The sequence below is a fragment of the Macaca nemestrina genome, chromosome 4 (assembly GCF_043159975.1).
Source record: "Macaca nemestrina isolate mMacNem1 chromosome 4, mMacNem.hap1, whole genome shotgun sequence".
Classification (NCBI taxonomy): Eukaryota; Metazoa; Chordata; class Mammalia; order Primates; family Cercopithecidae; genus Macaca; species Macaca nemestrina.
The window spans coordinates 30,546,296-30,573,698 of NC_092128.1; the positions used below are offsets into that span (position 1 = coordinate 30,546,296).

The 27,403-nt window shown below is 44.6% G+C and overlaps 1 protein-coding gene, 1 non-coding gene and 1 pseudogene across 2 annotated transcripts; 2 read left to right on the plus strand and 1 right to left on the minus strand.

Annotated features, from left to right (window-relative positions):
* Positions 1 to 600: 600 nt before the first annotated feature.
* On the minus strand, positions 601 to 3,486 carry LOC105474601 (hypoxia inducible lipid droplet associated). The gene is made up of 2 exons (XM_011729397.3): positions 3,295 to 3,486; positions 601 to 1,837 (listed from the first exon to the last, which is right to left on the minus strand). Exon 2 carries the CDS (start codon positions 1,767 to 1,769, stop codon positions 1,578 to 1,580), a length of 192 nt encoding a protein of 63 aa, XP_011727699.2. The 5' UTR covers positions 1,770 to 1,837; positions 3,295 to 3,486; the 3' UTR covers positions 601 to 1,577.
* A 47-nt stretch (positions 3,487 to 3,533) lies between these two features.
* On the plus strand, positions 3,534 to 27,104 carry LOC105474610 (large ribosomal subunit protein eL37 pseudogene; annotated as a pseudogene).
* Positions 16,670 to 16,731, plus strand: LOC112425601 (U7 small nuclear RNA). Its single transcript, XR_003016718.1, has one exon. It is a non-coding gene; the product is annotated as a U7 small nuclear RNA (small nuclear RNA).
* Positions 27,105 to 27,403: the final 299 nt, after the last annotated feature.

Sequence of the window (27,403 nt, forward strand, 5' to 3'; positions counted from 1 at the left end):
CCAGATGGGAGTGTAACTATATTGTCACAGGCAGAGGAGTGAATACAACTGTACATGGGACAGGGAGTACAAGTGTGGTGGATATAAGAAAAAAACAAAATAAAACAAAACAAAACAAAAAATCCCTCCAACTTTGAGTAAAGGCCAAGTTGCTTAGATCTGGGAGGGCAGAAATAATCATCTGTGTGGTGTAGACACTTTACCAACTGACTTTGAGAACAATCCGAATTAAGCATACTTTTTGGTGGGTGAAACATGCTGAAGAGTACAGAAGAAAAAGCTCATGGCCTCCTGGACTGACAGTCCTCTTCGTCCCAGAGACTCAAGGAGAGGGACTGGAAGTGGTGATCACTTTTCTTCTTTACAGATCTAGTCATGACAGGCCTGCAATAGTCGTGGCCTAGGCTCACACAGCTGGTTGATACAGGGCAGACCCAACTGCCTCTGCCCCAACTTCAGAGGTCTGTTGATAATTATGTTTTAAACAAAGTGATTTAAGCACTTTCCTGCTCCAAAGTATTGAGATGTTAAACCTCAGGTCTAGAAATTAAGATCCTCCCTACCACAAATTTCAAGAGCAGAAGTCAACATGACACACAGTAGAAATACATATTCCACTTTATTAATTAGAAAAAATCATTTAAGCCACATGGTGGCCACAATGTCCATAACTTGAGTAGGCTTTGGTATCCCACCTCCCACTTCAGACCAATACACACTATGTTGGAGGAAGGACTTTAAAATGTAAAACAATGAGAAATGGGCACTGAACACTCCATCCTCTCCCTCCCAAGACCCCACCCACACACCTCTTTAACTGCTATCCAAACATGGAGGAGCTCTTGTTGGAAGAGAGGCTGAACACCAAATAATTGAGCATAAGACATTCAAGACTAAAGGAATCCCTGGCAGATGTTTAGGAAGCAGGGTTGAAAACATCACCATCTCCCAACAGTTGAAGTTGGGACATCTAAGAGATGTCAGAGCCATACTGCTGAGAAAAGCACAGCATACACCAGACCCTGGGGTAAGCTTCTGCGAGGTAAGAGATCAACCTATCTCATGGCCATAAGCAATCCATTCCCAGCAGTGCATTAAACAGTCCTTTTCTTTTTTTTTTTTTTTTTTTTTGAGATGGAGTCTTTTGCTCTGTGGCCCAGGCTGGGTATAGCAGTGCGATCTCAACTCACTGTAACCTCTGGCCCTGGGTTCAAGCAATTCTCCTGCCTCAGCCTCCCAAACAGCTGGGATTACAGGCCTCTGCCACCACACCCAGCTAACTTTTGTATTTTTAGTAGAGACGGGGTTTTGCCACGTTGGCGAGGCTGGTCTCGAACTCCTGACCTCAGGTGATCCACCCACCTCAGCCTCCCAAAGTGCTAGGATTACAGGCATGAGTGACCGGCCTAAACAGGCCTTGTCCAGGCAATGAGCATCCAGTTAGGCAGGTCCTTCAAGGCCTAGTAATAGTTAGTTCTCTGGTTACACTGGTGCTCCGCCTGCCTGCTAGGAATGGGATTCCCTTTTGGACATGTGTAGGTCAGTGTTCCAAAATATGGCCAGCACAGAAGGTCTTATCACATGCTTCTGGATGGATGGTCTGGAAGGCCCTTGGTGGGTTCTGTGTTGGCTAGTTGGCTTCTGGTGGTCCACGAGGTCCCAGGCGATGGGTTCTCTAGTAAGCCCTCTAGGGACTCCATCACTCTAACGAAGATGGAGAGTAGTGTCAGCACCACACCTAAGAGGTAGAGGTTCAACATATGCTTCATGGCTGAAAGGACCCTACTCTTCTGCAGAGAAGCACAGCTGCCTTCTCCTTCTGAAAGGCCTCTGAACCCTGAGGAAAAAGAGGAAAGGATTAATCTATAGCCTTTTGGGGGTATGCATGCATCCAGCCCTGACTCTTCTGTCCTCTCACGGGGCACAGGGACCAGGGGATGTTCTTGCACAGCAACTCTCCAAGAATATTTTACATTGCAAACTTCATGGCTACGGAGCCAGTCTTGCTTCTTGGACTAATTCAAGAACACTTCTTAAAACACTGACTTTCGGCCGGGCGCGGTGGCTCACGCCTGTAATCCCAGCACTTTGGAAGGCCGAGGCGGGTGGATCACAAGGTCAGGAGATCGAGACCATGGTGAAACCCCGTCTCTACTAAAAATAGAAAAAATTAGCCGGGCGCAGTGGTGGGCGCCTGTAGTCCCAGCTACTCGGGAGGCTGAGGCCGGAGAATGGCGTGAACCCGGGAGGCGGAGCTTGCAGTGAGCCGAGATTGCGCCACTGCACTCCAGCCTGGGCGACAGAGCGAGACTCCGTCTCAAAACAAACAAACAAACAAACAACAACAAAAAAAAAACACTGACTTTCTTAGGCCAGGAGCGGTGGCTCACGTCTGTAATCCCAGCACTTTGGGTGGATCACCTGAGGTCAGGAGTTCGAGACCAGCCTGACCAACATGGTGAAACCCTGTCTCTACTACAAATACAAAAATCAGCCGGGCGTGGTGGCACATGCCTGTAATCCCAGCTACTCGGGAGGCTGAGGCAGAATCGCTTGAACCCGGGAGGCAGAGGTTGCAGTGAGCCAAGATCGCGCCATTGCACTCCAGCCTGGGCGACAAAAGCGAAACTCCGTCTCAAAAACAAACTTTTACTTTCTTGAAAACTTTGTTCCTGCAAGGCACAACAATGCACAACCCCTGTGCTACAGTGCAAGTATCAGTCACTTTCCTGAAATAGACCCAGTCCTTTTGCAGGGGGGTGGTGGATAATGGGAAATATAAGAACATGCCCTAGAGAAAGCAATCTGCCTAGAGGTCTCTCCCGCATCACAGATTGGAGTTAACTAAACTTTCTGCAAGTCCAAATAACTCTTCGAGGGTCCAATCTATCAAATTCATTTATTTAACAAACATACCATGAATATCTTCAATGTGTTAGGTACCCTGGAATATACTAGGGCCACATGGAAAACCTTATAGACAAAGGGTAGTTACCACGCGACACACTAAGTGTTGGGACAGGAAGGAGATGGTGAAGGTGCTTTGGGAAGGCATGGCAGGGATGGCCTAACTCAGCACCGGTGGGCATGGGATGGGCCACGTGGATCCTAGTTAGCGCCACCTCAGGACAAAACAGGGCTGACGGCTGACTGGGGACCCCGGATGGCGGGGGGTGGGGGGCGAGGAGAGAGGCTCCCGGCGGCGCACCCCCAGCCCTGGAACGCGAGGCTGCTAGCCCAGTCAGCACTCTGGCTATGGGGGTGGGGAGCCGGGGAAGCCCGCGGGCCGCTCACCTCCGGAGGAAGAGCAGGGAGTGGGTCGCCGGCTGTAGCAGGAGGTCGTGCAAGAGTCGGGAGGAAAGTCGGTTACTAAGCAGCAGCGCAGAAGCTTCCCGCCACAAAACTCACTGGAGACAAAAGCGCGGTCACCCGCAGAGCGCCGAGCAAAGCCACCGAGCCTCCGCCCCTTATAGCCGTGGGCCCGCCCCCCGGATGGCACGCGCAAGCGCACTGGAGGCCGCACGCACGCGCCGGGACGCACACGCCGGGACGCACGTCCGCGGCCCCGCCCTGCGGGCGAAGGGGTTTCGGGACTGTCCAAGGTGCTCTCCCGCGGAGCTGTTTCCAAAAGTACACGTCGTGCGGTTTTGAGTCATTGTGTTCTGGAGTGAGACGAGGCGTATGTATTAATCTCGACTAGCATCTCTGCTGTAGAAAACATTTGAAGGAGTCAGAGAGCACATATCCCTCGTCCCCAGTAGGTGAAAATCACCGACGGCCTTCGTGTAGGTGAAGCCCTGCAGTGGAGGGTGGGTTCTTCCCCAGAGATTTCGGCAAGCGCTAAATTGTCAGAGGGCACCAGACCCCTACCCACTCGTTATTTTCTTCAAAGACTGAAGAGCGGGTTTTGTTTCACTTCATAGACGTACCAAGATTCCAAATCCCGAGTTTCAGTTGCCATCGGTATCGCTGGAATGATGAGGCCCTTGTGCACCACATTAAGCTCTGCAAGCTCTACTTCCTATGAGAGTTTGTCGTGTCGTTTAAGAAAACGTGAAATACTCCTGGCCCTGGTGTGGGATCCTAACTGCATATGGGCAAGTCACTTGATATTTAAATGGGCCTCAGTTTTCTCATCTATAATGAAGACATTGGCCACTTTTTTCTTCTTTGTTTTTCTCCTTTTTTTTTTTTTTCCTTGTTGTGTTGCCCAGGCTGGTCTCGAACTCCTGATCTCAAGCCATCCTCCAACCTCGGCCTCCCAAAGTGCTGGGGCTACAGGCGTGAGTCACTGCGCCCGGCCGCTAGATGATTTTTAAGGGTGCTTTCGGCTTGAACTAAAGAACCAGGAGGTCACAGACCAGGCTTATGCCCAGATTTGGGGGCTGGGCTGCCTTACTAAGCACCCCCCACCCACTCAGCCAAGACTGTGCGGTCTGTCTTGAGAGCACGCAACCGGGGATCTCCGAGAGTCCCGGAGAGACACTGGGAATGGGGAGGACCCCCGGGAAGGGATGTACAGGCCGCGGAAAGGAAGGCCACTGGTGGCTTTAGAACTGGCGGTTCCGTGTACCCGGGTCAAGTTCCCGTGCCGGATGGGAAAGAACCCTGTGACTTTCCACATCTCAGCGAGCTCGGCGGGCTCTGCTGAACAAGAGCTGTTGGACGGGAAGGGAGGAGCCAATCCCCACTGCGACCTTTCCCCTCCTTTCCTGGCTGGCTGGCTGTGGTCTCTCGGGAATGAGGGGGTGGGGAAGCCGGGAAAGCAGAAGGTTGGGGCTGGAGGCCTGCTGGCAGGCAGGCAGACATTTGGAACCAACTTTCCTGCTCAGTCCGCAGAACTTTTGGTCCTTCGCTATACCAGAGTTTCGTCTGTTTTTTTGCTTGACTCTGTAACCCTTCTCTCACACTGTTATTAAATAGGTCTCAAGCTGCGAAATCAGTGCCAGATCCAAACGCCACTACTTTGCCAGGTGAAGGCCTTGGGCGAACCCTTTAACCTTCTTGTAATTTGGTTTCCTCAGCTGTTATGTGAGATCTTAGCCTGGATATTAAATGAATTAATCCATATAAAGCACTTAGAACAATGCCTGGCACATAGAAAACCTTCCATGAGTGTTAGCATTATCTGTATCATCAACTACAAAATTCCCAGTGAGGGGTTTTGCTCATTCATTAGCAGCGTAGGCTTGGCGAATGAATGTGGGAATTCTACAATGACCCTTTGGCTTCTACTTAGTTTGAATTCTAAATTTATACTTCACACAGCTGGAAGAAGGGATGGGCACCTCTCCAACAATTCTTTCTCCCCATATTCACTGCCACTGTCTAAAGGTCTTGCCAGTTGGAAATAAGAAGAGTTTGGGTGAGGGCAGCTCTATGCTTTTCCATCTGTCAGCTACAAATGTAGCTAACTGCATCAGGATTTAGTCCTGCTTTCAACACCTTGGCCAGGCTAACTGACCCCTTTGAATTTTAGTTTCTTAATCTGTAAAATGAGAAAAATAATTGTGAAACAGGGTTGTTGTGAGGCTTGGAAATAATGCACATAAAGAGTATGTCATGTATGCTCAATAAATAGTAGCTATTATTTTGCTAAAAAGTGTAAAGCCAGATTCTTGTTGTAAATAAGCTTGTCACCTGGTTGAGTAAACAAGACCTGAATAAGAGAAGATAACTAACAACCCAAGGCAGTGTGGGGTAGAGCTTAGAAGTAAGTACCTAACTAGGGTAGTAATGTTTTGCTTGGGGAACTGGGATTTTAACATTCACTATGGTTATTTAAAAAAAAAAAAAAAAAAGAGCCGAGCGTGGTGGCTCGCGCCTGTAATCCCAGCACTTTGAGAGGCTGAGGCAGGCAGATCGCCTGATGTCGTGAGTTCGAGACCAGGCTGACCAACATGGAGAAACCCCATCTCCACTAAAAATATAAAATTAGCCAGGCATGGTGGGACATGCCTGTAATCCCAGCTACTCGGGAGGCCAAGGCAGGAGAATCACCTGAACCTGGGAGGCAGAGGTTGCACTGAGCCGTGATCAAGCCATTGCACTCCAGCCTGGGCAACAAGAGCAAAACTCCGTCTCAAAAAAAAAAAAAAAAAAAGACAGTGGAAACAAAATAATCATTCTTCAAGTAACTGATATGTGCTGAACATTTTGCTAAATGCTTTACATGTATTATTTAATTTTTCTTTTTCTTTTTTTTTTTTTTTTTGAGTCTCGCTCTGCCGCCCAGGCTGGAGCGCAGTGGCACGATCTTGGCTCAATGCAATCTCTGCCTCCCAGGTTCATGCCATTCTCCTGCCTCAGCCTCCCGAGTAGCTGGGACTATAGGCGCTCGCCACCATACCCGGCTAATTTTTTGTATTCTTTAGTAGAGACGGGGTGTCACTGTGTTAGCCAGGATGGTCTCGATCTCCTGACCTCGTAATCCATCCGCCTCGGCTTCCCAAAGTGCTAGGATTACAGGCGTGAGCCACCACTCCCGGCCTATTTAATTTTTCTAATGATGCTATGAGGTAGGTATTATTGCCTCTCTTCTTTATTTGTTGTTGTTATTGTTGTTGAGAAAGGGTCTTACTCTGTTTTCCAGACTGGAGTATAGTGGCATGATCACTGCTCACTGCAGCCTTGACTTACTGGGCTCAAGCTATCCTCCCATCTCAGCCTCCTGAGTAGCTGGGACTACAGGCAAACATCACCACACCCAGCTAATTTATTTATTTATTTAGTTAGTTAGTTAGTTAGTTATTTCGCTCGTTCTTTCTTTCTCTCTCTCTCTTTTCCTTTCTTTTCTTTCTTTTTTTTCTTTCTTTTTTTTTGTAGAGATGGGGTCTCTCCATGCTGCCCTGACTGGCCTCAAACTCATGAGCTCTAGCAGTCCTCCCACCTCAGCCTCCCAAAGTGCTGGGATTACAGGTGTGAGCCACCGTACCCAACCTTCTTTATTTGTTAACTATGCTTTTTCCTCCAGAGGAAGAAAAGACTTTCTTCACCTAGTCTTTTACTCATCTTTCACATCTCAATTCAAACATATTTCCTCTGGTCACCCTTGCTGACCCTCAGGCCCTGTTCCAGGCTCCAGTGGCATGATAGACATTTCTCTCCCAATGTGTTACTTTGGCCTTAGTTGTATTAATGTCTGCATCCCTTCAAAAGCCTGAAAAGTCAGTGAAAGGAGTGTTTGGTCTGATTTTGTTTCCATTCCATCTCCAGCAGCTAGCATGAAATAGTAGGCTTTTGATAAATATTTATTGATTGAAGGAATAAATGAATGAATATTTTACCCAGTATCTTCAGTGAGTACCCATTGTTTCACCAAGGAAAGGTAGATAAGGGCCCCAAGACAAGCCGTTTTCAGGCTCTACCTCCTCCTTGGAACTGCAACCAAGGAAAGCTTTTTATAAGCTGCCCTTTCCCCAAAGCCCCTAAAAAGAAGTGATTCTGAAGTCAACCCACACAAGAGTACCATACTAAGAACACAAGTATTTTCACAAATTTGATCTTATCATCCAGTGGTCATTTAAAGAACATGTACTTACATTTCTGGTAAGTATAAACTGGTACATTCTGTATGGAAATCAATTTGTCAGTAATTGTTTCCCTGACCCCCGCTTTTTTTTTAAAAAACACCTCAAGACCATTGAGGTGTTAAAAAAGACCACTGAGTACCATTTGGCAATATCTGTAAAAATAAAAGCATACACATGCCCTTTAGCCCAGAATTCCATTTTTAGGATTTATCCTTACAGACAGAGTTCCACATGTAGAGAATGGAGTATGTAAAGGTAGTTGTTACAGCACTGTTTGTGATAGTAAAAGAATGGAAAAAACAGCCCATCGATAGAGAACTGGTTAAATAAAAGATGGTGCATTCAGACAGCGAATTACCATAAAGCCAGAAAAAAGAGAGTAAGTTCTGTACTTATTGACAAGATCTCTACAATATATTGTTAAATGAAAAGGGTATATAGTATGTGTACGGTATGCTACAGTTTATGTTAAAATGAACATAAAAAATAGAATACAATGAGACACCACCTCACACTCACTAGGATGGCTATAACACAAACAAGCAAAAAAACCCAGAAAAGAACAAATGTTGATGAAAATGTAGAGAAAATAGAACCCTCATGCGTTGCTGTTAGAATGTAAAATAGTGCAGCTGCTTTAGAATAGTTCCTCAAAAAGTTAAACATAGAATTACCATATGATCCAGCAATTTCGCTCCTAAATATATATCCAAATGAACTGAAGATGTATGTTCACACACAAATGCTTATACACAAATGTTCATAGCAGCATTATTCATAATAACCAAAAAAGTAGAAACAACCCAAATATCCATCAACTGACTAAAGGATAAACAAAATGTGATACAATGGAATATTATTCAGCCATAAAAAATGAAGTATTGACACATGCTATAATATGGATGCACCTGAACACATTATGCTAAGTGAAAGAAACCAGAAACAAAAGGGCACATATTGTATGATTCCACTTATGTGAAATGTCAGAATAGGCAAATCCAGGGCCAGGCATAGTGGCTCCCACCTGTAATCCCAGCACTTTGAGGATCCCAGCACAGAGACCGAGGTGAGCAGATCACTGGAGGTGAGGAGTTTGAGACCAGCCTGCCAACATGGTGAAACCCTGCCTCTACAAAAAAAAACAAAAATTAGCCGGGTATGATGGTGCTGACCTGTAGTCCCACCTACTTGGGAAGCTGAGACAGGAAAATTGCTTGAACCCAGGAGGCAGAGGTTGCAGTGAGCTGAGATCACACCACTGTACTCCAGCCTGGGCAACAGAGTGAGACTGTCTCAAAAAAAAAAAAAAAAAAAAAAAAGGCAAATCCACAGAGACAGAAAGTAGGTAAGTGGTTGCCAGGGGCTGGTGGAGAGGGGACTGGGGAATGACTGCTAGTAGGTACAGGGTGGTTTTTTTTGGTGTGTGGGCTGTTGATGAAATGTTCTAAAATTAGACAGTGCTGACGGTTATACAGTTATACAAGTCTGTGAATATACTTAACCATTGACTTGCATACTTTAAAATGGTGGATTCTGATATGTGAACTTTATCTAAATAAAGTCATTTTTTTTAAAAGGAGGGCAAGTTGAAGACATCTTCAGATGACAAACAAAAGCAGAGTTAGCTGCCATAGGCCCTTACCATGGAAACTACTGAAGAATGAACCTAAGACACAAGAAAACTGAACCCAAAAGGAAATAGGGAAATGCAAGAAAAAATGGTAAGGAAATATTTACAAAACATATGGATGTATCTAAACAAATTATGACTATGCAAAACTATTTTTAGTAATAATGGTTGATTTGGAAAAGTAACAATAACAAGATAAACTTAAAAATTGGTAAACATTTCAGATGGGAACAGTGAGCAAAGATAAAATTTAGTATGTTTTTATTTGGAAGGAAAGTAAATATTGATTAATTTTAGACTTTTTTTTTTTTTTTTTTGAGACAGAGTCTTGCTCTATTGCCCAGGCTGTAGTATAGTGGTATGATCTTAGCTCACTGCAATCTCCACCTCCTAGGTTCAAGCAATCCTCCTGCCTCAGTCCCCCTAGTAGCTGGGATTACAGGCATGTGCCACCATGCCCAGCTAACTTTTGTATATATATTTTTAGTAGAAACAGGGTTTCACCACGTTGGCCAGGCTAGTCTTAAACTCCCGGCCTCAGGTGATCCATCCGCCTCAGCCTCCCAAAGTGCTGGGATTACAGGTGTGAGCCACCACGCCTGGCCTTTTTTTTTTTTGAGACAGAGTCTTGGTCTTGTCACCCAGGCTGGAATGCAGTGGTGCAATCTCGGCTCACTGCAACCTCTGCCTCCCAGGTTCAAGTGATTCTCCTGCCTCAGCCTCCCGAGTAGCTGGGATTACAGGCGCCTGCCACCACGCCCAGCTAAATTTTGTATTCTTAGTAGAGATGAGGTTTCACCATGTTGGCCAGGCTGCTCCCAAACTCCTGACCTCAAGTGATCTACTTGAAGTGATCCACTGCTTCAGCCTCACAAAGTGCTGGGATTACAGGTGTAAGCCACCATGCCCAGCCAATTTTAGACTTTTAAGTCCGTATATTAAAATGTTAAGAGTTGGTTGGGCGCAGTGGCTCACACCTATAATCCCAGAACTTTGGTAGGCCAAGGCGGGTGGATTAGTTGAGGTCAGGAGTTCAAGACCAACCTTATTAAATAAATAAATAAATAAATACATTTATATTTATTATTATTATTATTATTTTTGAGACAGAGTCTCACTCTGTCACCCAGGCTGGAGTGCAGTGGTGTGATCTCAGCTCATTGCAACTTCCGCCTCCCGGGTTCAAGCGATTCTCCTGCCTCAACCTCCTGAGTAGCTGATTTACAGGTGCCAGCCACCACACCCAGCTAATTTTTGTATTTTTTTTTAGTAGAGATGGGGTTTTACCATGTTGGCCAGGCTGGTCTCAAACTCCTGACCTCAGGTGATCCACCTGCCTCAGCCTCCCAAAGTGCTGAGATTACAGGCATGAGCCACCGTGCCTGGCTAAAAAAAATTAAAATGTTAAGGGTAGCTCTTCCTCTTCCTTCCCTTCCTGTACAATTCAGTCTTCAAGCCATTAGGTAAAATAGTACAAAGTGTCTACAATGAAGAGGAGAACCGGTGGCCCAGAGCAGAATGTCACTTTTATTCACTATTATGTCCTCAGTGTCTGAAACATGTTCACTCAATATTTGGCTTGCTCTGTCAATTCCTTCTGGACTCTGATCAAATGTCGTTTCTCAGGGAGGCTTTCCTAATCATTTCATGTACAGCAACACTCAACACCTACTCTTCTCCTTTACCCTGTTTTATTTTTTCTTCATAGTACTCAACACTATTTTATATTTATTTGTTGATTATCTGTCTTCCTCTGCTAGAATGTAGCTCCTTGAGAACAAGGACTCAGACTATTGTGTCAATTACTGTGTTCCTAAACCCAGAACAGTGCCTTCCATGTAGTACATGCTCAACAAATATTGTTGAATGAATGAATCATGTTTGTGTATCTGAGATATTTTATAACTGAAAGGAACATGCCAAGCATGGTGGCTGATGCCTGTAATCTCAGCACTTTGGGACGCTGATGTGGGAGCATTGCTTGAGCCCAAGAGTTCAAGACCAGCCTAGGCAACATGACAAAACCCCGTCTCAAAAAATATTAATAATAATAACGGAGCAGCTGATCAATTTCTAATTCTATTTATTGATGTTTGTTGCACAGCATTTTTACAATGATCATCTCTGGGTGATATGATAATGAACTCCTTTTTCCCTCCTATTTTCTCCCATGTGCATCTGTTACTTTTACCATCAGAGAAAAAAATTAAAATTTACTAACATTTTGTAAATTTACAGCTTGAGCAACATGGTGACAATGAAGGGAAAACAAACCCAGGAGTTTGGATGGGGAAATTGGGTCAAGAGCTTGGAGCAGCTAGTGGGAAGTGGGAGTGGAGTGGGAGGGCCTGGCAGTATGGCACCAGAGGAAGGTGCCCACAGAGAGTTGGCCCTGGAAAATGGGCAGAGGGCAAACAAGGCAAGCAGTGACTTCTTCACCTCCCACCTGAGCCAGCAACCTAAATTCTGAGTCTGGTTGTGGCACTGACTAACCACTCACCTGGGGCCAGTCACTTCTTCAGGCCTCAGTTTCCTCATCTGTGAAGCACAGGGCTGAGGGAGACAAGCTGTCTCTCTCAGAGCCTTTCTACCTAAGAGGTGGGTGGTCCTAGAACCTGCACTGAGAAGCTGTGGTATGGGTGGTGGACTCCCACCAACACAGCAGGCCTCTGCTCTCAAGCTCTGTTTGGGAAATACTGGATGAACAATGTGGAATAGGAGAAAAACAGTATTCAAAACTATATGGGCCCTTTAAGTTAACCATGATAAATACATAGAGAGAGAGAGAGAGAGAGACTGACAGTATATCTACTCTTAAATAGTAACATTTTTTACCGGGCAGGGTCCTCTTATTCTTTAGTCACAATAAGCACAGTTCCTGGGGCCTATAGACTTTTCAAGGACTCTCAAACATATTTGAGATATAGAAAACAAAATATATTGACTTCCAAAAAATTTAAATGACAAAACTAAAATTCACAAACATTTAATCAAAGGTCTGCAAAATATATGTTAACTAGACAGTTTCTTTTTTTTTTTTTTTGAGACTGAGTTTCGCCTAGGGTCACCCAGGCTGGAGTGCAGTGGCACGATCGCGACTCACTGCAACCTCCACCTCCCAGGTTAAAGCAATTCTCCTGCCTCAGCCTCTTGAGTAGCTGGGATTACAGCTGCCTATCACCACGTCTGGCTAATTTTTTTGTATTTTTAGTAGAGATGGGATTTCACCATGTTGGCCAGGCTGGTTTTGAACTCTTGGCCTCAAGTGATCCACCCGCCTCAGCCTCCCAAAGTGCAAGGATTACAGGCATGAGCCACCGCGCCTGGCCAACTAGACAGTTTCAACTAGCATAGTAACTTCAGATGTGAGATGTGGGCTCATCTTAACATGATGGAGTATCCTATAGAAGGCATATCTGGGGCCTGTGGAAGTAAAGTGAGAATGGGGTGGATTATGGAGGTTTGATAGTTTCCTGAGTTTCAGTTTTTCTGCTATGAGCATGTATTATGAGAAGAAGAAAAAGTATTCAATGAATGTTTTGAAAAAGTATGTAAATAAAAAAACCTTAGGAAAGATTTGGGGTGAAGAAGTCCCTATTTTCTCATCTCAATAAAGGTTTGGGGACAGTCCTCTGTCTTATGGAGTTAATTAGAATCAAAAAGGAAACTCACTGGAGACATGTATTTAAGAGTTTACTCATTCTGTGCTGTTCTCCAAGTTATTTCCATTTAGCAGTTTAGGATAAATCTGTGTATTGACACGTTGCTCTCTTTTTCCTTCATGGAACCATAAAATCATTGAATGTTAGAACATAGAGGGAGCTTTCCTCCTTGCTGTCACCTTCTCTTGGCGGTCACAGTGGGCTCTCTGAGCATAGGAGAGCCCAGGTTAGCCGCAAAAGGGCCAGGCTCAAATGAGCTCCATTGCTGCCTGGTAGATGGCGGAGGTGCTACCAGAGGAGACAGGTGTCTTGCTCCTGGCAGGGAGGCAGAGTCCGAGTCTATGGGTTGGGAGACAATGGGGTTCTCCTGGTGTCTATGCTGTTGTCATTCACAATTACAACAGCTGCTCTTCCCTCTGCTGCATGTGTTCACTGACACATGCCCTACCTTTACACACATGTGTGTGCACATGGGCACATTTTCTCTCCGCCTAGACAGCTGGCACCTCTCCCCCAGACACAGATGCCCAGACATTTCTGCCGCCAGCCAACTCACTCCGTGGCTCTGCTCCAACTCGGCTAGAGCAGGGCAGGGGGCTGTTCCTGCTGCCTCTTATCTTAGCCAAGAAGGACAGTGGCTGTTGTCGGGAGAGGGGGTAATGAGTGGTAGAGGACAACTGGTCTTTGAGGAGACTCCCACCCTTTTTTCCTTCTCCCAGTGACCCCTCCTCCTTTGGCTAAAGGACTGGAGAAAAAGCTGTCCAGGGCCAGGCGCAGTGGCTCAAGCCTGTAATCCCAGCACTTTGGGAGGCCGAGATGGGCGGATCACAAGGTCAGGAGATCGAGACCATCCTGACTAACCTGGTGAAACCCCGTCTCTACTAAAAAATACAAAAAACTAGTCGGGTGAGGTGGCGGGTGCCTATAGTCCCAGCTACTCGGGAGGCTGAGGCAGGAGAATGGCGTAAACCCGAAAGGCGGAGCTTGCAGTGAGCTGAGATCCGGCCACTGCACTCCAGTTTGGGTGAGAGAGCGAGACTCCGTCTCAAAAGAAAAAAAAAAAAAGAAAAAGCTGTCCAGTCAGAATCCCTCCTGTCAACGATGAAGGCCCAAAGCCCTACCCACACCAAACCTCTCAGCCCCTCGCCTAACAGATCCTGAAAGTCAGCTATAACTGTTGGTGTCTCAGGCTCCCAGCTTTCCCATTTGACCCTGAAAACCTCCCCAGTCCCCCATCCTGGATTCTTTTGCATGTTGGAGAATCACATGCTGATACGGCGTTTGATGTTTATACCTCTCAGTTTATAAGCATGTTCCGTCTAGAGAATGTCTTGTGTATTTTCTTAAAAGTTCTTACCAGGGACTCCAGAGGGGGTCCCTTTTGAAAAACTACTCACTGAGTGCAGTGTTCACTGTTCGGGTGATGGGTTCACTAGAAACCCGTTATGCAATATACTCGTGTAACAAATCTGCACATGTGCCCACTGAATCCAAAATAATTTTTTTTTTTTTTCGAAATGGAGTCTTGCTCTGTCACCCAGGCTGCAGTGCAGTGGTGTGATCTTGGCTCACTACAACCTGTGCCTCCTGGGTTCAAGTGATTCTTCTGCCTCAGCCTCCTGAGTAGCTGTGGTTACAGGAACCTGCCACCATGCCTGGCTGATTTTTATATTTTTAGTAGAGACAGGGTTTTGCCATGTTGGCCAGGCTGATCTCAAACTCCTGAATTCAAGTGATCCACCCGCCTTGGCCTCCCAAAGTGTTGGGATTACAGGTGTGAGCCACCGCACTCGGCCAAAATAAAATTTTAAAAATGTATTGTAAGCATCATCCTTATTCATTGATCGTCTCTGTTAATTAATTATTTCCTTTAACTTTGAGAGGGTTGTTTTAAGATTTAAATATATATTTGCTTCTCAGTCTGTGCCTTGTGCAAACTAGATGCTCAGTTGTTATCAGTGAACCAATCTATTACTCACATGCACTAAAGATCAGTAAACCAGGCTGGGTGCAGTGGCTCACGCCTGTAATCCCAGCACTTTGGGAGGCCAAGGCAGTTGGATTACCTGAGGTCAGGAGCTTGAGACCAGCCTGGCCAACATAGTGAAACCCCATCTCTAGTAAAAATACAAAAATTAGCTGGGTGTGGTGGCACACGCTTGTAGTCCCAGCTACTCGGGAGGCTGAGGCAGGAGAATCACTTGAACCTGGGAGACAGAGGTTGCAGTGAGCTGAGGTTGCGCCACTGCACTCCAGCCTGGGTGACAGAGCGAGACTCTGTCTCAAAAAAAAAAAAAAAAAAAATCAGTAAGCCAACCCCACCCCTGAGCTAACTAAATTCTCCAGCTAGACTGAACCTGCCTATCCCACCTATATCATCAAATTCAGCCTCAGCCACTGCCCAGCCTGGGGCATTGGGCAAACTTCTTCGCTTCTCCAGCCTTAGGATCCTTGTGAAAACAGACTGAACTTGATAATGGCTCCAAGCATTCCTTATAGCTGATTAGATTCTATAACTAAGTGCTTCTATAGAGTCTTTGTAGCCTTGGTTCCTCAGCCTTCTGGAATTAAATCACCATTGTCCCTTGCCACTTCTCTATCTGTACAACAGGGAGAAATCAGGGAGAAGGAGGAATAGAGGGATGTGGAGAATCTTCCTTCATAGCAAGGAAAATGAGCAGCTTGGGTACTAGCTCTAAAAGGGAGTTCTACCCAAAATAAGGAGCTCAGTGCATCATGGGATATATACTGCCCGAGGGGCTCTGAGTATGTAAATCAGGACAGGTATGTGTATATTAGGGCAAATGTGTGTACCCTAGGAACCTTTGCACCTGTCAGTGACCTCAGGCCTGTTGATGTTCTCATTGTTCATGTGACTCCTAGTACCCCCAGGGCCTGGGCCTGGTTGTGCGCTGCTTTCACAGCCTCCTGGGGTAGGTCTGTGAGTCAGGAGGCATGTGACTCTTGGTGGTTTTGTGTACCTGAGACTGTGTGTTGGCCTCATCACTGCAGGAAGTTCAGGTTCTTTGGTTGGCTTAGTGAATTACCCAGGAAACAGTAGACATGGTCTGGCTGAGCTCCCCTATGTTTTCCAAGCCAAGGAAGGAGGGAAACGCCCTTCCTGCCCTCCTAAAGGTCAGCATACTCTTCCCACAAAGGGGGCACACTATGAAAAGCCACCCTTGTCTCCTGAGGATGAGGCTTCACTTATGAGGCCCCTAGGGGGAAGTGTGTAAAGCCAAAGTCATTCCAAGATCTGGAGACAGGGCAAAGGCCGGTAACCAAGCATAGTAACCAGGCCTGCAGTTGGCTAAGCCCCAGAGTCACATCACCTGGAAAAGCTATTTTTATGTGCCAGACAAGACTGAGAAGTTGCCGCTGTCATCAGAGCCCAGGTTTCCCCTAACTTTGTCCCAGAGGCTGGGCGACTGTGACCCACCCATCAGGGAAGAACAGAGAGCTGGCCTTGCTCCAGGTAGGCCCTTTCCCTTCTCCTCCTCCTCTGGCTCTCTCCCCAACTCTGCTGTTGGGAGACTGCTGTCTACCTGTAGAGTTGGATTTCCTCCTCAAAGGGTAGCTTCCCAGCAAAGCCACATTCCTACTTCCAAAGCAGGGAACTCACCAGTGTATACTTCCGGATTTTCCTGTCTACTTTCCCTAACTTGGTACATCTGATCGTTCTGCCAGGCCATGCAGCAGCTCCTTTCCTGTCCTCCTGTGCATCTGAAAAAGGCTTAAGCCAGCTCTGCAGCTGAGCCCTTTGCATTTTCTAAGTCCCCCTTCACATACCTGAGGTCTGCTTGTCTTCATATGGTCCCCAATGTACTCTTGGAAAATTAATATGTTAGTGTTACAGCTCTTTGAGAATTTGTCTAGCAGGTCTTTGGGTCTTCACTGGAAAGCCCCTTAAAAAAATTAACATGTTAAATTCCAGGAAAGGCATCTCTCTATTAGCCCCCACTTATTCTTTCATTTATTCATTCTGCATTTATTTAGCATTATCATTTTTCTATTGAAGATTTCATGCTTTTCTTATCTATTTCCCAAGTTCCTAATATATTAAGAAATTGAGGCCGGGCGCGGTGGCTCACGCCTGTAATCCCAGCACTTTGGGAGGCCGAGGTGAGTGGATCACGAGGTCAGGAGTTCAAGACCAGCCTGGCCAAGATGGTGAAACCCTGTCTCTACTAAAAATACAAAAAAATTAGCCAGGCGTGGTGGCAGGCGCCTGTAATGCCAGCTACTCCAGAGGCTGAGGCAGAGAATTGCTTAAAACTTGGAGGGGCAGAGGTTGCCGTGAGCCAAGATCGCACCACTGCACTCCAGCCTGGGCAACACAGCAAGACTCCATCTCAAAAAAAAAAAAAAGAAAGAAATTGAGACCTTGTTATTGTACTTACGAAAATATTTCCCTGCCTATTTGCTTTTAGTTTTTTTGTTTTGTTTTGTTTTGTTTTTCTTTGAGACAGAGTCTCACTTTGTCACCCAGGCTAGAGTGCAGTGGCATGATCTCAGCTCACTGCAACCTCTGCCTCCTGGGTTCAAGCAATTCTCCTGTCTCAGCCTCCTGAGTAGCTGGGAGTGCAGGTGAGTGCCATGATGCCAGCCAATTTTTTTATTTTTAGTAGAGATGGGGTTTCACCATGCCAGGCTGGTCTCAAACTCCTGACCTCAAGTGATCCATCCGCCTTGGCCTCCCAAAGTGTTGGGATTACAGGCGTGAGCCACCATGCCCGGCTGCTTTTAGTTTTTTGTAAATAATTTTTACTATTTAGTAGTAGAGATTGGGTCTTGCTATGTTACCCAGACTGGTCTTGAATTCCTGGGTTCAAGCAGTCCTCCTGCCTCAGCCTCCCAAAGTGCTGGGATTACAGGCACGAGCCACAACACCTGGCCTATTTGCTTTCAATTTTGTTTATGACTATTTTCTTCTTTTTCACAGTCATTTATTCAACAACTATTGATTAAATGTCAACTATGAAAAACCCACTGGGCAAGGCATTTTGGAAACTGAACTTCTTGCCTTTAGGACACTTATTCCCTCCTACCTCTTAATTATTTAACTGATAGATCTGAAAGCTTGATAGTATCATCACACCCTTAGATGACAAGGCTTTGGGCCTTATCACTCAAATCACTTAAGTTTATATATGACTCGCGTATAATAAAAGTTAAAAATTAATAAAAACGGCCAGGCGCAGTGGCTCACGTCTGTAATCTCAGCAGTTCGGGAGGCCAAGGTGGGCGGATCACCTGAGGTCAGGAGCTCAAGAGCAGCCTGACCAACATGGTGAAACCCCGTCTTTACTAAAAATACAAAAATTAGCTGGGCATGGTGGCAGATGCCTGTAATCCCAGCTACTCAGGAGGCTGAGGCAGGAGAATTGCTTGAACCCAGGAGGTGGAGGTTGTAGTGAGCTGAGATCATACCACTGCACTCCAGCCTGGGCAACAAGAGTGAAACTCCGTCTCCAAAAAAATAAAATTAATACAAATACACTATATAATATATACAGTTACAATAACTCAAATTAAAAAATCACAAAATTGACATATGAACACTTATTAATTAATGTCAATTTATTAAATTACAGAGAGAAATAAACCTGCCAGGCCTTGTGCTTATTGGTTAGTGAGTGTTTTCTTTTCTCTGTGCAAAAGTCTGTTTGAGGACCCAAAAGACAACAGGAAGTAGCCTGAAGGTGTAGAATCTGAGCTGGGGGAGCTGCCTAGGGAATTGCAGAGGCAAGTGTCACCAAGCTCCAATATCCTGCTGTCCTCACTGTCCCTGCAAGAAGAGACACACTAAGAGAACCAGATTTCTCACGTTGGCATTTCAGGGCATCTTGATTAAAAAAGTAGTGACTTCCAGGACAAACAGACGTGAGTTCAAAGCCAGCCCCACACTCTCTGACTGGATGACCTTGCGTGAGTAACTTAATCTTCCTGAGGCTCAGTATTCGCATCAGTTTTCTCTCAATGTGATGTTGAGACACTCCCCGTAGGAGTGTTTTGAAGATGAAATGAAATTATTCAGGCAAAGCAGTTGCACATTGTTTGGCACTGAAGCTCAACAAATGTTAGTTCTATTTTATTATTATTATCACCACTATTATTATTATCCTATGTAGTGTGCCAGAGGCTGTGCTGGGTGCTGGAAATGCAGCAATGAATAGGACACATGGTCCCTGCCCCATCCCACCTCCAGGGATCTGATTGATCAAAGGAAGCTGAGTTTTTCAGCACCAAACTCAGCCTCATTACACACATGGTCTTATTATATCCCTTCCTGAATTGTCTTTTTGAGAAAAGTCACTTTAAATCAAGGAAAATTTTAGACTATGAATTATTTGAAGCCAAAAATTTAACTTAATTCTTTCTCCACTAAAGAGTACAATAATACATATTTAGAACACTAATGAGTCCTAATAATCTCTTCTATATGTAGAAGGCTGTCAGTCCCCCAAGTACTTTCATACTCATTTCATCCTGGAAAACAATTAAGTTAGAGAAACAGACATTTTAGAAAAATTACATAATGGAGAAGTGTTAATAGAGCCGCCTATGAAGCTGTCATACCTAGAAGATTCTACAAAAGCAGAATTCAACTAGATATATACTTTGTTTAACTTTTTATTATGGAGAATTTAGATCATACACAAAAGTAGACAGATGAGCAGAATAGCTTACAGGTATCCAATCTTCAGCCACCAGCAACCCTATGACCAATTCTGCCCCATTCACATACACATGTGCTTTCCCCGCGCCTGTGTTATTTGAAGAACATCCTATACAGCCTGTCAATTCAGCTGCGAATATCTGGTATGCATCTGTAAAAGCTGAAGATTTGAGGCCGGGTGCTGTCGCTCATGCCTGTAATCCCAGCACTTTGGGAGGCCAAGACGGGAGGCTCGCTTGGACCCAGGAGCTCAAGACCAACCCAGGCAACATTGGAAGACCTCATCTCTACAAACAAATTAAAAAATGAACTGGGCCTGGTGGCAGGTACCTGTAGTCCCAGCTACTCAGGAGGCTGAGGCAGGAGGATAGCTTGAGCCAGGGAGGTTGAGGCTGCAGTGAGCTATAATTGTACCACGGCACTCCAGCCTGAGTGACACAAAAAGAACTTATCTCAGAAAAAAAAAAAAATCAAAAAATAAATAAAGTTTACACATTTTTAACAAAGCTAAAACACTGTTACACAGCTAAAATATCAATAGCGATTCCTAATACCATCAAACAATATTCAAGTTTCTAATTGTTTCATAAAAGGACACCATTTTAATATCTGCAAGTGGGTTGTGGTTCTAAGAGAAGGAAACATAGGTAAAAGTAAAGAATTCAGTTGAATTGCAACCTCTTTAAGAGCAAATAAATTCTCCTTTGTATTCATTTAGAATGTTTGTGCTTCTTTTTACTGTTTTAAACAAAGCTGCAATGAATATCTTTATACTTACATTTTTGTACACTTGCCCAATTATTTCCTTAAGAGTAACACCTATGAGTAAAAGCCAGAAGGCATGCCTTTGTTTTTTTATTTTGTTTTATTTTTGAGACAGGATCTCACTCTGTCACCCAGGCTGGAGTGCAATGATGCTATCATGGCTTGTTGCAGTCTCGACCCCCTGAGCTCAAGCGATCTTCCCATCTTAGCCTCCCAAATAGCTGGTACCACAAGCACACCACCACTCCTGATACTTTTGTTCTTTTATTTTTATTTTTTGTAGAGACGGGTCTCATCATGTTGCCCAGGCTGGTCTTGAACTCCTGGGCCCAAGCCATCTTCTCGCCTCGGCCTCCCAAAGTGTTGAGATTACAGGTGTGAGCCACTACACACAGCCAGCACACCTTTTAAGGCTCTTGTTCCATACTGTGAAATAGCCTTCCTAGGCACACTGTGTGAAAGCGCCCATTTTCTTTTGTTCCATGCACACACAGTCCTAATAGTATTCTCTTTATTTGCAAATGAGGATATGGAGTAGGGGGCACTGGATTAGGGTGGGCCCTAATCCAATGTGACTGGTGTCCTTATAAGAAGAGGAAAATTTGAACAGGCTAGAGGGAAGATGGCCATGTGATGCCAGAGGCAGAGAATTAGAGTTAGGGTGCCATGAGCCAAGGAGTGTGTGGGGACACCAGAAGCTGGAAAAAACAAGGAAGGATCCTCCCCTAGTTGGCAGCATGGCCCTGCCAATGCCCTGATTTCAAACTTCCAGCCTCCAGAACAGTGAGAGAATAAATTTATATTGTTATAAATCACCTAATTTGTGATACTTTATTACCACTGCCCTAGGAAACTAATACAGATGGAGCGGAGTGGTTTGTAAAATAGGGAGGGGAAAAGATTTCTTGACACCATCTACACATTTGCTGGGGATATGTCAGACTAACTCCTTTTAGGACACCAGAAAGCTGTGTTGGATCATGGGGAAGGGATGGGAAGAAGGCAGGCAGATAGTGCTATAGGACACTAGCTACCACAAGGGTGATAAGAATGGGTGTCCTCTGGACTTCTAGGGGTACAGGATATCTGGGAGCAGACCAGGGTGAGCTGGGAGCAGAGGTGCAAGGGACCAGAAGAAACAAGGCTTCAGAAGAGCAGCTCCCTCATCAGTATTACCCAGGGAGTGATTTTGGGTACAGGCCACACTCCTGGGTTCCCCTAAGGCACAAATTTCTACTCTTCTCACACCAACAACTCCTTTTTGAGATGGGGTCTTGCCTTGTCACCTAGGCCGGAGTGCAGTGGTGCCATCATAGCTCACTGCAGCCTTGAACTCCACAACTCAAGGGATCCTCCCACCTCAGCCTCTTGAGTAGTTGGGACTACAAGCATGCGCTACCACGCCCAGCTAATTTTTTTATTTTTTATTTTTGTAGAGACTGGGTCTCTCTATGTTGTCCAGGCTGGTCTCAAACCCCTGAGCTCAAGTGGTCCTTCTACCTTGGCCTCCCAAAGTGTTGGGACTACAGGCGTGAGCCATGCAATGGGCCTATACTTTTTAGATTCCATACAAAGGAATACTATTCTGGACATTTCATATAAATGAATAATTTAATATATGACCTTTTGTATCTGGTTTTGTTAATGGATGGTACCGTGTAGTTCCTGGCTCTTGGTGTCCCAAACAAAGAACTGGACGTGACACAGATAGCATAGCAAAGCAGCAAAAATTTGTTATGCTTAGTAACACTCCCAGAGAGGAGAGAGCAGGCTGACCAGCGAGTGGTATCAGTCCCAGTTTGTTACATTTCATGGCCTTTTATATGTTTTTTTTTTTCTTCCACTTGCTCAACCTTACTGTATCTCTTGACCAAATTGCTTATCTTTACTTTTATTTTTTTGTGACCAAATTGCTACTGCAAGTCCTTATTTTTCTTATCTTGCATGTTTCAACTCATTGCTTACTCCCTTATGTACATACTGCTTATTCCCTTATTTTGTGTATTCTACTTCTGCTATTTTGCATGTTTTGCTTTTGCTACTGATTAAGCTAGCTTACGTCCAAGGATCCGCTTCACCCCCAGCTTACTCTGCTATTCTCCTGCCTCAGTTTCTTCCAACTTGCACAATGTTTTCAAGTTTCATCTATGTTGTAGCTTGTATCAGAATTTCATTTGTGTCCAAGTAATATTCTGTTGTATGGATATACCATATTTTATTATCCATTCATCAATTGATGGACATTTGGGTTAGTTTTCACCCTATTATGAATAAAGCTGATATGAATATTTGTGTACATGTTTTTGTGTAGATACATGTTTTTAGTTCTCTTGGGTCTACAACTAGGAGTAGAACTGCTGGGTTATATGGTATCTCTGTGTTTAATATTTTGAGGAATTGCCAAACTGTTTTCCAGAGTGGCTGCATCATTCTGTAATTCTACCAGCAATATAGAAAGGTTCCAATTTCCCCATGTCCTGTCAACACTTGTTATTGTCTTTACTTTTTTTAATTTTAGCCAGCCTGGTGGTTGTTAAGTAGTATCTCATTGTGGATTTCATTTGTATTTCCCTAATGACTAATGATGTTGAACATCTTTTTATCAGTATATTGGCTATTTGTAAGCCTCCTTTGGAGAAATGTCTATTCAAATCCTTCACCCAGTTGTAGCCGGGCATGGTCGCGGGCACCTGTAATCCCAGCTACTTGAGAGACTGAGGCAGGAGAATTGCTTGAACCTGGGAGGCAGAAGCTGCAGTGAGCCGAGATCACCCCACTGCACTCCAGCCTGGGTGATGAAAAAAAAAAAAAAGTGGCTGGGCACAATGGCTCACGCCTGTAATCCCAGCACTTTGGGAGGCCGAAGTGAGTGGATCGCCAGAGGTCAGGAGTTCAAGACCACCCTGGCCAACATAGTGAAACCCTGTCTCTACTAAATATACAAAAAATTAGCTGGGCATGGTGGCGGGCACCTGTAATCCCAGCTGCAAGGGAGGCTGAGGCAGGAGAACTGCTTGAACCTGGGAGGTGGAGGTTGCAGTGAGCCGAGATTGTGCCATTGCACTCCAGCCTGGGCAACAAGAGCAAAACTCCATCTCAAAAAAAATAAAAAAAAATAAAAAAAAATAAAAAAAATTCTGTGCTTATTTTCAAATCAGGTTACATGTCTTTTTATTTTTCAGTTGTAGAAGTTCTTTATATATTCTGGATACAACTCCCTTATCAGATACATGATTTGCAAATACTTCTCCCATTCGATAGGTCCCCTTGCTTTTAAATGTTATCTTGACTAAGTATAAAATTCTAGTTTGCTAGTTATTTACTTTTTTTTTTTTTTTGAAACAGGGTTTTTGCCCTGTTGCCCAGGCTGAATTGTAGTTGTGTGATCTCAGCTCACTGCAACCTCTGCCTCCCAGGTTCAAGCAATCCTCCCACCTCAGCCTCCCAGGTAGCTGGGACTATAGGCATGCTCCACCATGCCTGGCTAATTTTTTTTTTTTTGGTAGAGAAGGGGTTTCATCATGTTGCCCAGGCTGTTCTCAAACTCCTGGGCTCAAACAAGCTGCCTGCTTCAGCCTCCCAAAGTGCTGGGATTACAGGTGTGAGCTCCCATGCCCGACCTGTTATTTACTCTTATACATTGAAAAATATTATTCCTTTGTCATCTAGCTTCCTTGATGATAGAAGTTGAGGGTTTCATGTCATTCATTGCTTCTGGACAATTCTCAGCCACTATCTCTTAGAATATTGCCTCTCCCTATTCTATTTTCTCCTTTCAGTACTTCAATTGGATGCATGTTCATCTTACTCAGTCTGGTCTTCATGTCTCTTAATATTTCCTTCATATTTTCCAAGTTGTTGTCCCTCTCTGCTTCATTCTGTGTAACTTTTTAGATCTTGTGGGGGAGGCGGTTTGGCTTGTTTTCATTTTTGTATTTTTTTTAGTTCACTAATTCTGTCTTCCATCCTATCTAATCTGCTGTTTAACTTGCCCATTGAGTTTTTAATTTTGATTATCATGGCTTTCAGTTTTAGATATTCTATTGATTTATTTTTTCAAATGTCTCTCATCTGTTTTGATAGTATATGGCCCCTTTGTCATGTTTTCAGTTTATTTTTATTTTTCTGTAAATATTTTTTAAATTCTTATTTTTTACTTTATACCTAATAATTTTGTTATAGAAAAATAGAAAGGATATTATGCAGCTGTTGCTTGGGTATGCTGGCATTTGCTCATGTAGGCTTGTTGCTGCGTGATTTATTTTTTGCGTTTGAGCTTTACTTGTCCAAACTTTTTGTGTGGGAATCATACGTAGCCTGGGTTAACTGTAGCTCCTCTAGAGAAGCTTTGTGCAAAGCTTCTTCAAGGAACTAACAATCCACCGCTAATGTTTGTTCATGTTTGATCTTGTGTTTGCCCAGACCAGGCACAGTATGCATTCTGTTTGCAAATACACCTGAAGCCCAGGATTGCAAATTCTCAGTGGAAATGTTTTTTTAGGTCCAGAATTATGACTGAAGCAGATACATTTTCCCTTTCTCCTCCTCCTTTTGCTGATGGCCAGATTTTTCCTGGTCCACTCCTCCTTGAGAGCAAAGCGCTTGAGGGCCCCAGCTTTATGCCAGGCTTTGGTTATCAACGTTACTCAACAGCCGCCCCCTCTCCCCCAACCCGCAGCCACAGCTTCAGGGTTCTCATTTCTTTGCTTTGTTTGTTTGTTTGTTGTCCCTGTAGCTTTCCCTTCCTCCTCCACCCTCAAGCTCTGCTATGCATTTAAAGGAATGTTTGTCATGCTTTAGGTGTTTGGTATTGGGAATACTGTCTGATTATCTAGTTCCTATACTGCCTGAAATTGAATCCAGGGGGAAATAGTACAGATACACAAGCAGATAATTTCTAGTGTTCTCAGCCCCACTGGAGCCCGTTATGGATCCATGTGCTTCAGAAGATAAGTTAACCAGACAAGATCAGGCGTTCAGGGTGGTATGGCTATAGACAGAAGATGAGTTAATCAGATAATGGAATTCCTATGCTATTAGATAATTGATGTATGACCTTTCTGGGTAAATTAGAACCTTGACCCAATCAGAATGCATTAGTTGTATTTTTTTTTATGTTTTTAAATTTTTATTTATTGAGACAGGGTCTCAGTGTTGCCCGGTCAGGTCTTGAACTTCTGAGCTCAAGTGATCCTCCAGCCTTGGCCTCCCAAAGTGTTGGGATTACAGGTGTGCGTCACCACACCCAGCTGTACTTATTTATTTATTTATTTATTTATTTATTTATTTTATGTACTTACTTACTTTTAGAGACAGGGTAGGTATCTCTCTTTTGCCCAGGCTGGAGTGCAGTGGTGCAATCATAACTTGCTGCACCCTCAACCTCCTGGGCTCAAGTGATCCTCCTGAGTCAGTGCCCTGCCCCACTCCCAGTAGCTGGAACTACAGGTACGTACCACTGTGCCCAGCTAATTAAATTTTTTGTTTGTAGAGACAGGGTCTCGCTTGGTTGCACAAGCTGGTCTCAAACTCCTAGCCTCAAGTGTTCCTCCCACTTCAGCCTCCCAAAGCGCTGGGATTACAGGTGTGAACCGCTACAGCAGCCTAGATAGAATGCATGATTTTTAAGAGGGATTATATAGGTTGGCTGTGTCCCCACCCAAGTCTTATCTTGAATTGTAGTTCCCATAATCCCCATGTGTCCTGGGATGGACCTGGTGGGAGGTAACTGAATCATGGGGCAGTTACCCCCATGCTGCTGTTCTCGAGATAGTGAGTGAGTTCTCATGAGATCTGATGGTTTTCTTACGGGCTTCTCCCGCCCTTTGCTCTGCACTTCTTGCTGCCACCATGTGAAGAAGGATGTGTTTGCTTCCCCTTCCACCATGATTGTAAGTTTCCTGAGGCATCCGCAGCCATGAAGAACTGTGAGTCAATTAAACCTCTTTATAAATTACCCAGTCTCCAGCCATTCTTTACAGCTCTTTATAGCGGTGTGAGAATGACTAACAAGGGGTTTGAAGATGGGTAATCAGTGCCAAATCTTGCAAATGGCCAGGAGGAGGGATGTTAGTGACAAAGGTTTGTTTTTCTGAGACCCTTCAATCAATAACCCTCATGCTTAATTTTCCTACATGGAGCTTTAGGGGAAGCCATGAGGAATATGGTTTCTGACACATAGTAAGTGTTCAGTAAATATTTGCTGACCAGATATAGTGGAAGTGCCTTATCTTCTAGTCTGTTTGGTCTCAGCTGCAGAAGCGAGATGATGAAGGGAATGTCATCATTTGGGAAGCATCACAATAAGATACACAAGTTGTGCCACCACTATGGCTCTAAGGCCTACCACCTCCAGAAGACAACCTGTGGCAAATGTGGCTACCCTGCCAAACACAAGAGGAAGTATAACTGGGTGCCAAGGCTAAACAGTGAAATACCACCAGGACTGGTTGAATGAGACACCTAAAAATTGTTTGCTGCAGATTGAGGCCAGATTCTGAAAAGGAACAACACCTAAACCCAAGAGGGCAGCTGTTGCAGCATCCAGTTCATCTTAAGAATTTCAATGATTAGTCATGTGATAAATGTTCTAGTTTAAAAAATAAATAAATAAATAGTTGCTGACCGAATGTTGAATGCGTAACTGAGTCATTGTGTCACAAGACAACTCCCTAATTTTCTGCAGTAAGCTTCCCTCTCTGTTAATGTGACAGTCCCCAACCCACAGTTAGAGAATAAGTTTGTAAAAACATTAATATTATGCCTTTGGGAGGCTGAGGTGGGCAGATTGCTTGAGCCTGGGAGTTTGAGACCAGCCTGGGCAACATGGCAAAGGCGAAACCCTGTCGCTGTAAAAAAAAATACAAAAATTAGCCAGGCATGGTGGTGTGTGCCTATAGTCCCAGCCACTCAGGAGGCTGAGGTGGGAAAATAACCTGAGCCCAGGAAGTCCAGGCTGCAGTGAGCCATGATTGCGCCACTGTCCTCCAGCCTGGGTGACAGGAGTGAGACCCTGACACACACACACACACACACACACACACACACACCCCAAAAGCCAAAACAAAATATTGATACAAATGAGAGTGCGTATGTTGGGGTGATGTATGACAGCCATTTCAGATTAATTGAAGAA